General features: G+C 32.8%; 1 protein-coding gene across 1 annotated transcript in view; it reads left to right on the plus strand.

Annotated features, from left to right (window-relative positions):
* LOC145296156 (uncharacterized) overlaps positions 1 to 14323 on the plus strand; it is a 743526-nt gene that overhangs the window by 694796 nt on the left and 34407 nt on the right. The window contains exons 3-4 of the mRNA XM_080142365.1: positions 3873 to 4052; positions 9017 to 9214. Of these exons, the coding sequence (XP_079998491.1) occupies positions 3873 to 4052; positions 9017 to 9214 (378 nt within the window). The remainder of the gene's footprint in view (positions 1 to 3872; positions 4053 to 9016; positions 9215 to 14323) is intronic.

Here is a 14323-nt window from a genome sequence, read left to right on the forward strand (position 1 = left end):
CTTTTCTCTTCTCTGCAACCTCTCTCCCACAGAAGAGACGTTGCGAGCCTGTCTTTGTTTTATCGTTATTTCCATGGCAAGTGCTCATCTGAGCTCCAATCTCTGGTCCCCCCCCACTCGCCAAACTTTCACGAAAACACCCGTCTAGCTGAAACCACTGTCAATAAATTTCCCCATTCTTTATCTGTGCCTAAATCAAAACGTAGATTTCATGGACAAAGCTTCTTTCTTAGAAGTGCACACCTCTGGAACTCTGTTCTGTTTGCCTGTTTCTCACCTGACTACAACTTGGATGTCTTCAAGTCCAACATAAATAAATTCCTGATAAACCGCTCCCTTAAGTAAGACACTTTATCAAATCTCCATTACTAACGATTACTACGATATTATCCCATTGATTACTGTACACGCAATAACGCTTATCCCCAAGTGGCTTCCGGGTCTCGATAAGTGGTAACTTCCATGTAAAAAAAAGCAATTGTCCGAGCAATTGACGGCATAAATAGACCACCTGGTCAAAGTTTGCAGTCGCTTTTGAACTCGAATTGAGTCGGGGATATAGACTCAAAGAGAATATACACAGAATAAAACGCAGATTAATATTATATTTATTTGTTTTATTATAAGAAATTGTAAATTTTAACAATTTAACAGCGTCATTTCTGTTTTTCTTAACGTGTTTAAGGTGTCATCAAATACCTTACATATCTATATCTATATCTATATATCTATATCTATATATATATATATGTAATTATTTCCACAGCCAAACAACGTCGCAGCTCACAAGATCCATGACAGTCAACGAACTGGAAGTCAAAGACTCGAGTATCGCCCTCATTGGGGCTCAGACATATCCGAACCTGGGATTCGAAACCCGAGCCTCTTATATGTGAGGCAAGCACTCAGCCAATTGAGCAAAATTTCTGAATTTATTGCTCAGTTGCATGTAATGACTTAAGACACACATCTTTACTGAAGAGGTTGAGGGTAAAGGTGATGGACTGGCCAAGCATGCGTCCAGACGTGAACCCAATAGAACATCTTTGGGGCATCCTCAAACAAAAGGTGGAGGTGCGCAAAGTCTCAAATATCCACCAACTCCGCGACGTCGTAATTAAAGAGTGGAAGGGCATTCCAGTGGCCACATGTGAAGCTCTAGTAAACTCCATGAGTAAAGGAAGTTTTTGATAATGATGGTGGCCACAAAAAATATTGTTGTATGTTAATATTGACAACTTTCGTAAGAGGTGTACTCACTTTTGCTGCAAGGGACTTACCTTTTAATGGCTATATTTTTAGTTATTTTGAAGGGAAAATAAATTAACTCTGTTATATATGCTGCAGACAGACTACTTTTTATTGTGTCAAAAAATAATTGTTTCAGTGTTATCCCATGAAGAGATATACTTAAATATTTGAAGAAATGAGAGGACTGTCCCTATCTTGGGTTGAATAAATTGGGAAATGATATACAAACTGCCATTAGCGTATTAAGTGACGCTCTTTCTATAAACAAATCGAGCGGAGGCATTTGGAGGATGTCAAAACATCGTTAATTCATTACCCACATAGCAGCGCCGTATAGCGCAATAGTGAGAAGCCTTGACTGTCATTTGGGCGGTCGGGTTTCGATCCAGGTTTTAGGCAGTTGCCTGTCTAGCCGCACCGATGAGCTGTGAAACAGCGAAACTGTAGTGTATGTGGATGACACATATATATATATATATATATATATATATATATATATATATAATCGCGTTAACATGCCGGTGGTGATTATATCACAGAAATTAAGCAACGATGAACTAAGCCAGCATCTCAGGGTTGTCCGTTTGGGAATATTAAGCTATTTATGTATCGCATCGGGAGGTAGAAATTTCCATAAATCTCGGGGAGAGTCTATTTATGCATATATATATGTGTGTGTGTGTGTGTGTGTGTGTGTGTGTGTGTGTGTGTGTGTGTGTGTGTGTGTGAATAGTTTGTTTATTAATTTCATTCAGGAAAAAAGCATCCATTTTCAAAACATAAATTTATTGTTTGACTAAAGATTACAGTTCAGATGTTTTTTTCCTTAACGCGTGGATTTAGATGTAGGCCCATCTCATCAGAGGAAAAATATATGCATGCATATATATACACACACCCACACACCCACACACACACACACACACACATATATATATATATTTATATATATATATATATATATATATATATATATATATATATATATATATATATATTAAAACGCTATGCATGTTCCAGACAACTTCACACACACAAACACACTTATATATATATATAGGTGTGTGTGTGTGAAGTTGTCCGGAACATCCTTAGCGTTTTAAAAGTACAGGTTTATGAATAACAACATTGAAGAAACATTAAACAACCGTTTGATAATATTAAATATGTTCTGTAGAAATTGTATTGTGTATATTTGTTGCTTTTATACGAGATGTCTATGTCTATGACGACATGAATAAAGAAATTAATTAGTAATTAATTTCACCATTTAAATATTTAGACGCGTAATATTTGTAAAGACATCAATTCAATAGAAAATATCAAAATGTAAACAACGCGGCTACTAAACCTGAATGCAAGAACACGTGTTACAATTATAAACAAAATATGATAAAAATATTACCTTGTCCAGTTAACAATATTATTACGTCATTTTCCCTTTAATGTTTTTATATGGAAATCGCCCCAGACAAGGCGTAAGCCACTTTATGTAAGAAACTGACAATAACGAAAGAAAATTAATGATAAGACACAAGATGCCTATTGACATTAGTTTTGAAAAGATAAAAACTATAGGTAGAAGAAAAACAGTCAGCAGTAGGAGAGATATAAAACCTTGCAGTTCTTGGAAGGAACTACTGGAATAGGAAGTTGTATTACAATGAGGTATCGAAACAGCGAATTGATAGAGACTGCAAGCAGGTATGGATCAGACAATTCTGAAAAAAGACATGCCATAATAGTATTTATAAAAAAACGATTGCAATATCACGTCTGTGAGTGAGAGGTTGTACAGAAGAAGAAAGGGTGAAGGCAAGTAAATTAAATCTTATCAAGAACTTTCAAATAGAACAGAGATTCACCTATTCAAATATGACAACAGTACTCAATACCTGGTCTAATACTAAATTTGTAAAAATAGATTTGCTGGTTAGTTTTGTTTTACGGCATATCAACCCTTTTCAGGTTACTTAATGCCGAATCCAGTGATTTCAAAGAAAAAATATTTAATAGAATATATTTGGGTTTTTTCAGGTACTACTACTATGTGTCAGAGGTGATCCGAGAGCAATGGCAATTAAGGGGTGGCTCCACACTCCCCAAAGCTCACAAGCCTTACCATCGGATATAGTTTAAGGTCATATCCAGGACATGTAGAACTAGAGAATAAGCTCAGGTGTGAGAAAGTGTTTAATGCGATAGACAGAACCGATTTTCACGAGAATTCCATGGATCTAATGTATGATCTCCAAGAAAAGTTTGATTGGAAAGCAAGACTAATAAATAATAGAGTCAATTTTTAATCTAGAGCAGAGCCATCCATAAGAATCCCAACTCCTCTCCCCAAAAAAGGATATATCCTATGAACCTAATTGCTTTTAAACATATTTTCGTCATGCTAATGCCAATGCGTAAGGCTTAACTCTGAACAATCCTTATATATCTTTTAAAATAAATAAATAAAAATTGCGAAAATATAAAAAGTATATACCGAAATTGAATAGAAACGTGAATGCAATACCATAATATTTCTGTCAAAACTAACAACTTTCGTATCGTTGTGAATTAATGTTAAAAGAAAGTATAAATTTGTTTATTTTTCTTTTTTTTTTTTTTAGTTTACAAGAAATCATGTGAAAGAAACCGAAGACAACCCGGGGCGAATCGTAGTAATCGTTTGCGACGGCTCACAAGGCTCATCCGGAAGACTCCTTGGTATAAGCGATGAATGTGTTCAGCACAGTTGTAATACGTATGGAGCTATTGCGACATTGGATCGAAATAATGAGCGGCAAGAAGTAAGTAAGAATAGATAAAAGTTAACATTTGTTTTTCATGGAATCTAAAGAAACAATTGATTTTTTCTATGATTCCATCTGTGGTCACTAGAGGAAAATATCGTTAAAGTCCATAAAATAACTAAAGACATATATTAGAACGTAAAGTAAGCATAATTATCTTTTTTAATACTTATTCTTCGTTTTATAAATAAAAAAAAAAATAATAATTGTATTTAGAATGTATTTAGAAAAAACGTTTAAAGATATTAAACATTTAATTAATTACTAAAAAAGTTTAAAATAATTCACTTTTCTTTAAATAATACAAATTCGTTTCGATTCGTTCAATCCATTTGCTGTTTTGAGCTGCCTGTATGAAAAGTAGTTATTTACTTGACCTCATATTACAAATGCTACGTAACAGCTTTTAGAAAACCAGACGACGATACAAACGTATATTTTGTCTGTGGATTCAATATTGTTACCGCTTTCTGCGAAATACAGTTCTGAAATATTAAAAAAATCTCACAATCAGATTCCACATGTAAAAAAGCATAGTTGGTATAGAATTTAATTTCACTAATTGCTAAAAATATTTTGTTGATTTTAGGTGTTGTTTACCAGTTATTAGCTATTAACTATTCTGTACTTTGGTTCAATAATTAATAGAGTTTAGTTCGAAATCTGTCTAGGTTTCCGAGTTTAGCATAATTCTTTATTCCGAATAAAAGTTTTCAAAATTCTGAAAGGTTCACATGAATGTTAATTTGTATTTCATTTTGGATTTTTTTTCCATCTGCAGCTGTTTCTAATTGGTTTATATTGAAAATAACATTTCATGTTCGTGAGATCACGTCCAGCAATAATAGATATTTTATTACGCAGAAATTAAAAAAAGCATGTGTCGGTTTTTCCATTTCTGTAGAATAGAATATCTAAGATTTATTCATTTAAATATTATTTCGTCTTAAATTAATGTAATTTTCCTGTTCTTGGCGGAAGTACTGGACGCTCATACTAGAGGTGGGGAATTTTCATTCTACCGAAAAATTGGGCTTCTAAATTGAAATTGAATCCTACTGCATCTGATAAAGGTTATTCGCAGTATTTTTTTTACGAAATATCTACTGTTAATTATTCTTAACTACACTTTTGTAAACTATCCAATCTATTTACCCTTTTGTAACCATTCAATACTTTACGCTTTTTTAACCATCCAATACTTTTATCTTTTTGTTAACCATTCAATACTTTTACTTTTTCTTAACCATCATATACTTTTACTTTTACTTTTTCTTAACCATCATATACTTTTAAGCTTTTATTAGCCACCTAATACTTTACGCTTTTGTTAAACATTCAATATATTACCATGTTGTTAACTATCTAATATCTCTATGCTTTTGTTAATCATCCAATATTCTACGCTTCTGTTAATAATATAATAATTTTACGCTTTTGTTAACCATCCACTACTTTTACCCTTTTTAACCATCTAATGTGTTTACCATTTTTTGGACTATCGTATACTATTATACTTTTGTTAACCATTCAATACTTTTTCCCCGTTATTTTAAACATTGATCTTCTTTACCCTTTTGTGAACCATGCCATACTCTTACGCATTTGTTAACTAACAAATAGTTCCACCCTTTCGTTAAGCATCCAATATTCCAAGCGTTTGTTAGCCATCTAATGGTTTTTTAGAAATTAAGTACTTTTACATCCAATCCTTTTATTAATAATCAAGTACTTTTAAGCTTTTGTTAACGATCCAATATTTTTTTATTTTTTAACGATCCAATACTTTTAAGTATTTTAACCATCAATAACATTTATCCTTTTTAAACCATCCAATATTTTACACTTTATCAACTATCCAGTGCTTCTATCATTTTGTTAACCATTCGATACTTCCCTCTTTAATTAAGCGTACAGTATTTTTACGCTTTTAACCACTCAATACTTTTACGCTTTGTTAACTATCCGATACTGCTACCCTTTCTTTACCCATCTAATACTTTTACCGTTTTGTTAACCATACAATACTTTTACGCTTTTGTTAACTATTCAATACTTTTACTCTTTTGTTAACCGTCTGATATTTTTATCCTTTTATTGATTATCGTATACTGTTACCCTTTGATTGACTATCCAATATTTTTACGCTTTTGTTAACCATCCAATACTTATAACTTTTTAAAAAATTACTGATCCTATACTTATAACTTTTGTTAATTATCCTACACTGTTAAATCTTGCTAACTCTTCCCTTCCAGGTAAAATTATTGGATGGTTAAAAATTCGTAAAGTATCGGATAGTTAACAAAAGAGTAAAATTATTGGATCGTTAACAAAAGAGTAAAAGTAGTGGATCGTTAACAGAAGTGTAAAAGTATTTAATGGTTAACTTTTGCCATTTTATAAACTATTTTGTATACTATCCTATACTTTTACTCTTTTGAATCGTCTTTTTATTGCATTTTTATTCCAAACAAGGCACAGTGTCACTTTGATGTAGGAGCTACGATCTGGGATATAATTTTTAGGAGTACTATGTAGGGGGTTTAGCAGCAAAGTGTCTGTTTGCATTACACTTTAACTTCTGCATGTCAGCACGGCCAGGTAAGCAGGAACCCGAAAGCGAATTCCAAAGTCTAACAGTCCTAGGAAGAAACTATTAAAGTAAAAGGCTTTTTTACATCTAGGTATTTCTATGTATAGGGGTGATATTTTGCTGCTTCTCGGTTTTGTCGGTTGTATTTCCGTCAAGGAGGTACAAGGACTTGTAGTTCGTCGAAGCATCCATCATTAAATACTTGTAAAACTTCAGAAGGATTCAACATTTCGCCGATGAGACAGCAGCTAAGGCATAGCTGATAGTGCAGGACCTATTAGGTTGGCCAGTTCTTTTTTTTTAACTCTGTCTAAGACGGAGAGACTAGTAGCAGATGCACCGGCCCAAATGTGGCAACAATACCCCATATATGGACGAACAGTGGCCTTGTAGAGATATAGGATACTCTCAGGCGTAAGTAATTTTCTACCACGGTAGAGAGAGTCTACCTTCTTTGCAGCAGCCTTAGCAATGTCCTCAATGTATCTGTTCCAACGCATGTTCCTCGTGAATGTAAGCCGAGGAGTACTTTCAAGTAACGTATCATTAGCCATGGCTATTAGTGGTTGAGCAGGTTTCTTGTAGTTATTAAAGGAAACAAGCTTAGTCTTGACAGCATAGAATGTGACCATCCATTTTTGTCCTCATTCCACTATAGACTGGAGATCTTCATCTACTGTTTCTGCCATTTTTCCCTCGTGTCTCTCATAGAGCGTGGTGTCATCAGCAAGTGAATGCATCTCAGAGATAATTTCATCAGGAAAATCATTTATGAATATCAGGAATAACAAAGGTCCAAGGATCGACCTCTGAGGTACATCCGCATTTATATAAATATATGTTTTGACATACGACCATCGAGGACAACCTAGATTCTTCTTTTATTTAAGAACAATTTAATTATGTTAGATATTCGTCTAGTAATACCATAGGATTTGATTTTCATGAGAAGATCATCGCGCCATACCCTGTCAACAGCCTTAGATATATCTAGGATTATTGCCCTAGCCTCCCTTGTTTTATCTAGTGCATATTATATACGTTCAGAGAGAACGTTCAGTAGAACGAGTTTGCATATACCCATACTGTTGCTCGGACAGAAATTTAGCAGCTGTGAGGTGGTGAACTAGAGCTTGATTAATTATGAACTCAGATATTTTGGCAAAATAAGGGGGAGGAGGCTAAAAGCGCGACACTATACTTTGAACTTCTTTTGACAATCCTAGAATTTTACCGTTTTTAACTGTTCTACACTTTTTGTGACTTATTCTATACTTTGACCATTTTTAATAGTCCTATGCTTTTCCATTTTAACTGTTCTATGCTTTTAACTTATTGTAATTTACCTTATAGTTTGGCCATTTTTAATAGTCCTATGCTTTTCCATTTTAACTGTTCTATGCTTTTAACTTATTGTAATTTACCTTATAGTTTGGCCATTTTTAATAGTCCTATGCTTTTCCATTTTAACTGTTCTATGCTTTTAACTTATTGTAATTTACCTTATAGTTTGGCCATTTTTAATAGTCCTATGCTTTTCCATTTTAACTGTTCTATGCTTTTAACTTATTGTAATTTACCTTATAGTTTGGCCATTTTTAATAGTCCTATGCTTTTCCATTTTAACTGTTCTATGCTTTTAACTTATTGTAATTTACCTTATAGTTTGGCCATTTTTAATAGTCCTATGCTTTTCCATTTTAACTGTTCTATGCTTTTAACTTATTGTAATTTACCTTATAGTTTGGCCATTTTTAATAGTCCTATGCTTTTCCATTTTAACTGTTCTATGCTTTTAACTTATTGTAATTTACCTTATAGTTTGGCCATTTTTAATAGTCCTATGCTTTTCCATTTTAACTGTTCTATGCTTTTAACTTATTGTAATTTACCTTATAGTTTGGCCATTTTTAATAGTCCTATGCTTTTCCATTTTAACTGTTCTATGCTTTTAACTTATTGTAATTTACCTTATAGTTTGGCCATTTTTAACTGTTCAACACTTTTACCATTTTTAAACTGTCTATATTTTTATTGTCTCTTTATTGTCCTATATTTTTAACTTTTTTTAACTGTCCTATACATTTACCATTTTTTTAACTGTCCTATATTTTTATCATTTTTGGTTATTCTATACTTTTAACTTTTTGTTACGTATTCTATATGTTTACTATTTTGTTAACTATATTATACTTTTACCCATATTTTAAATGAGTGCATGTAACTTGCGTAAAATTTGTGTTGGATAAAATTTCATTAAAAAAAAATCGCACATCCATATTTTTATTTAACTCTTTATCAACTTGGTGGCATAATTGGTCCAACCTAATTTTTCTAATGACATTTTTCCCTTTTTTATGAAAAGGTGCCAATGTCTGAAAAACGGATACATCATCTGACATTTGACCTCACCTCTTACGGAGCAGACTCCCTCGATGAGAATTACACCCCCGGGTTTAGCATGAAGTTGTTCGGAAGCAGTCGTCACCGCTACATGACCCTCGTGACCCCGAAAATCGAATCCAAATGTGTTAAGGCTTTGCGAGTCATTCTTGACCGTTCGGTAAGTGATTCTCTAATTCAATCCAGTTTAATGAGAAGAAAATCCAGCTATACAAAAAAGCATTTTTGATTACTACAAAAATAAAATTACTTCAGTCAACATAGACTTCTACCTCGCTGACAGGTAATAGACGAGATGAATCAGAACATATACATTATACGTTTTGAAACATTAGGCAGAATACTAGTAAAAAATTGGGGGGGGGGATAGACGTTATCCTTTGTCTATACGATTTCTTTATCTCACCTTTAACTGCGATTACATTTACTCATTTACCACATTTACTCCAGAGGGCAATCCTACTAAAATATCCCGAGTGTTGTAAATTTTAATTTTTATTCATCAATATATAGAGTGTTTTTAGAGACGGCGAAATTTAAATTAAAGTCAATCAGAAAAATATGTATTTGTATACAAATCTGTAATTAATTCCATAAATTAATTTTTGACATTAATATTTTAAATATAATTTCGGGCATATGCTCGCCAGGACACGCGCGTATATGGTGTAATCTAAGGGTCCAATTTTCACACACTCCATGCATTAAATTAGGCTGTATTACACCAATCATGCGTCGAATGTTGCCTTCCAAGTGGTTTATTATGTCTGGTTGATCATCGTAGACATGGGTCTTATACACAAAGCAAATAATCTAATAGGGTTGACTCGCACATTCGAGGTGGTCAGTTGACGAGTCTGCTTATCAAGCTCTCTTCAGCCAATATTCGTTTAAAAAATATACGTTTAAAATATAATTTCGAATTTAAAACTATAGAAAAAAAATAATAATATTAATATACTAGGGAAATCACTTAGGATAGATAAATACTTACTTCCCCAAACCTTGAAAGATTTGGATTTCTAAAAAATATTTTTTAAACGTATTTCGAAATTTTTAAACGTGATTCGATATAATTAAAAATAATTTTTTAAACTTTAAACGTATTTTTGGAAATTTTTAAACGTAATTCGATATAATAAAACGAATTTTTAAGTTTTTAACCGATACCAATATATATTTTAAGATTTTTTATACATAAGAAAAGAGATTTTTAAATTAATTTGGGTTCAAATTAAAATCGATTTATATAAGGAAAATTTTTTTCGAAATTAGATCTTAAATTTAAATAATTCAAAGTTTAAAATTAGGTATTACATCGTCCGATAAAAATGGGGGGATTTAACAAAACGAGATTTAAACGTGAACTCGCGAGGTACATATACTTCACACTTCCGGTTTAAAATAGACGAATATTGGCTGAAGAGAGCTTGATAAGGATACCTTAAACGGGCCTTATTATCGGGCTTGAAACCGACGGTACCAATGATCTGTCTTAACTAACAACTTTCTGTTCACAATATATATATGTGTGTGTGTGTGTGTGTGTGTGTGTGTGTGTGTGTGTGTGTGTGTGTGTGTGTGTGTGTGTGTGTGTGTGAATTCAATTATTTATACGAAAGTGCATTTTTACCTAAATGCAATTTGGGAATAATTTTCCCTTTTACCAATTTGATATCCCCAAATGGAGGGCAGCATATGTATTGCTTTTAAAATATAATTATCCACTGACACGTAAAGAGCCGAAATGCCTTAATTGCATTAAATGCGTTAAAGAAATAACTAAAGCACTGGAAGGTTTTATTATGTCTATGATAAATCAATATAAATTAGCACAGTCTACGTTTGATGCATGGAAAAATAATATATTTGAATGCGTAAATGAAAAGGTTAAACGTATAAAAAAATTTAAACACCCTACAAAAACCAATCCTCTTCTAAAAAATTTCAGAAATACTGGAGGAACTTAAAATACTTCAAGATAAGTTTGTAATAGTTCCTATTGATAAAGAGACAAACAATATAGCTTCTATATATAAAAAACATTATATACAACGTTTATTGATAGAAGTAGGAATTATAGGTAACGTTTCAGATACCTATAAAGTAAGTAATATTAATTTAGATAGCATTATTCTGAATAATAGTATTATGAGTAAAAAAGTAGGATTAAAGTTAGAAGAAAAAAACAAAAGCTTCCATGTATGTATTGGATACCTAAAATGCACAAAAATCCAGTTAGCGCTAGGTTTATTGTAGGTTCAAAGACGTGCATTATTAAACATTTAAGTAAAGATATATCTAAAATATTTACCACTTTTTGTAGAAGTCATATTGACCAATTTTTGTAGAAGTAATATTGACCAATTTTTGTAAAAGTCATATTGACCAATTTTTGTGGATGTAATATTGACCAATTTTTGTAGAAGTCATATTGACCAATTTTTGTAGAAGTCATAATGACCAATTTTTGTAGAAGTCATATTGACCAATTTTTTGTAGAAGTCATATTGACCAATTTTTTGTAAAAGTCATATTGATCAATTTTTGTAGAAGTCATATTGACCAATTTTTGTAGAAGTCATAATGACCACTTTTTGTAGAAGTCATAATGACCACTTTTTGTAGAAGTCATAATGACCAATTTTTGTAGAAGTCATATTGATCGATTTTTGTAGAAGTAATATTGAACAATTTTTGTAGAAATTATATTGAGATGTCTTGAGTTTGTCTCTGAAATATCGTTATTTTCATGGAAAGTGTTCGACTGAGCTTCAGTCTATGGTCCCCCCTCGCCAAACTTTCACAAAAAACACTCTAGCTGAAAACACTATCAATAATTCCCCTCACTCTTTATCTGTGCCTAAACCTAAACGTAGATTCCATGAACAAAGCTTCTTTCTTAGAACTGCACGCCTGTGAAATTGTCTTCCGTTTTCCTGCTGACTACAATATGGTTGTCTTCAAGTCTAATGTAAATAAGCTCTTGATGAGCCATTCCATATAAGTTAACAAATTTACCGAATTTTCATTACTAATGATTACTATATTGTCTAATTTCTACTGTACACTGTTTAACCCTTATCCTTTAGTGGCCTCTTGGCCTTGATAATGTGGTGATGCCTATGTAAAAAAAATGTCTCTATAATAATAAATATGCAATCTGCATGAAGCAAAATATCATATTTTAGCGTATCTTACGATCGGGAACGCCGAGCGACCTGCTCGTATATAAATAAAATGATGTTCATTAAATCGTAACCCATTCTTGTGTTTCATGTTTGGCGTATTTTTGTTTTTGACAAACTTTCTGTGTAAAAATAGATGTCGGTTTATTTATGTAGATTCAACCGTTTCCTAATCATTATCGCTCTCTTTATCAGTCTTTCTTACTTTGTTTTTTTAGACCATTGTATTTACTCAAGGCAACACTTATTAAATATGATCTCACTAATATTAGACAAAGTGCCCACCACATGCGTCACTATGAAAATATATTGAAATGGAATTTGCAATCTTGCACAGTTTGAGTAGGTTTGTTTCTATCAGTCGAGAATACGTGCGCGAAAATCAGACCCACAAAAGATGGACCGCAAGGATTTGTTTTGGCGCTGATCTGTCGAGTTTATTTATGTTTCTTTTACAATTCCAGGAAGTTCACCCAATCGCATGTGGTTCCCTTTCTAATTAATGCTGTACTGCAATGGGTGTACTCAACCATTCTTGTAGGCCTAAAGCGTTACTGACCAACAATCCTGATATTTGAAACTAAAGTTTATATGGTGTGTTTAAGCTGCAGTTAGAATAGACTGTTCCACTGGCCTGCTTCTCTGTTGAATACAACATAGTGGCCTTCAAATCCAATGTAAACAAGTTCTTGTTGAGTCGTCCCTAAAAATAATCAAATTACAATTTACAGCATTAACGATTACTATACTGCATTCATTAACTTTTATCCTCGAGTGGCCTTTGAGCCTTGATAAATGGTGACTCCCAAGTAAAAAAGTAAGATGTTAGTTTGAGCCGATGTTCCTTCCGGGTTTTCGACTGTTGTTGTCATTTTCCTGAGACATTTTTGTTTTTTACATAAACGTTTTCTCTCATCCAAACAAAAATTATATTCTGTAATAGAAAAAAGAAACATGTTATAACTCCTTCTCACAACGCCAAAATTCGTACCAATTCATCTTAACTTAAACACCAACTCTCAAAGTCTATGTTCTCTCTCTCTCTCTCTCTCTCTCTCTCTCTCTCTCTCTCTCTCTCTCTCTCTCTCCATGGGCTGTCAAAAACTCGGCCCCCTGTCCTCTTCAATTCGTCATCCTTATAGTCGCTATTCACCTTATATGGAAATTAATCCCACATGGGGTTTGTATTACTGTACACATAGATTCGAAAAAGTTATCAAAAAACAAATATATAACAAATAGATGTTATCAAAGGCAAGATAAGTTACTTTTCTACCTAACTGGATATATTTTTTGTGTTTTTATTCAATGTAACATATTTATTCAGCTCGAAAAACATACAGTGTTTACCAATGTATTGGAAAATTCAAGGTGGCGTCTCACACCCTCTTTAACACCATAGGTTTGGGAAAAGGTGTTATACATAAAAAACTATTCAAAATACTATTAAAAACCCGCCGAATATATGTCAACCTACGTCACGGTAACATATATTGAGCGAGTTTTTAACAGTATTTAACCGGTTTGTTATTTATAACACCTTTTCCCAAACTTACCGTGTTAAAGAGAGAATCAGACGCCATCTTGAATGTTCCAATACATCGGTAAACACTGTATGGTTTTCGAGCTGAATAAACATGTTACATTGAATAAAAACACGAAAAATGTATCCAGTTTGGTAGAAAAGTAACTTATATTACCTTTGATAACATTTATTTGTTATATATTTGTTTTTTGACAACTTTTTCGAATCTATGTGTACAGTAATACAAACCCCCCACATGTATATAAAAGATCCATCTGCAAACGTTAGCTTTTCTTTTCTTTTTTTTATCCCTGACTGTGTCACCTTACAGGCTAAACCACAGCACTGCCGCTTGTGTGATTAGGCGGGATGTCCTCCCACTACATTCGCCATACATTAAAATCATTTGCGCCTCAAGATTTTGGGTGAAATATGCGAACGCAATTTCTAGTCAGTTTTGAATAAAATACCAAATGATGTTCAATCAATTCATGTACGATAAATGGTTGACAATAGATATTCTATTTCGATATTAAACAACCCTCAAGACGATGAT

This window comes from Euprymna scolopes, chromosome 2 (assembly GCF_053919585.1).
Source record: "Euprymna scolopes isolate OS-2025 chromosome 2, ASM5391958v1, whole genome shotgun sequence".
NCBI classification, from domain to species: Eukaryota; Metazoa; Mollusca; class Cephalopoda; order Sepiida; family Sepiolidae; genus Euprymna; species Euprymna scolopes.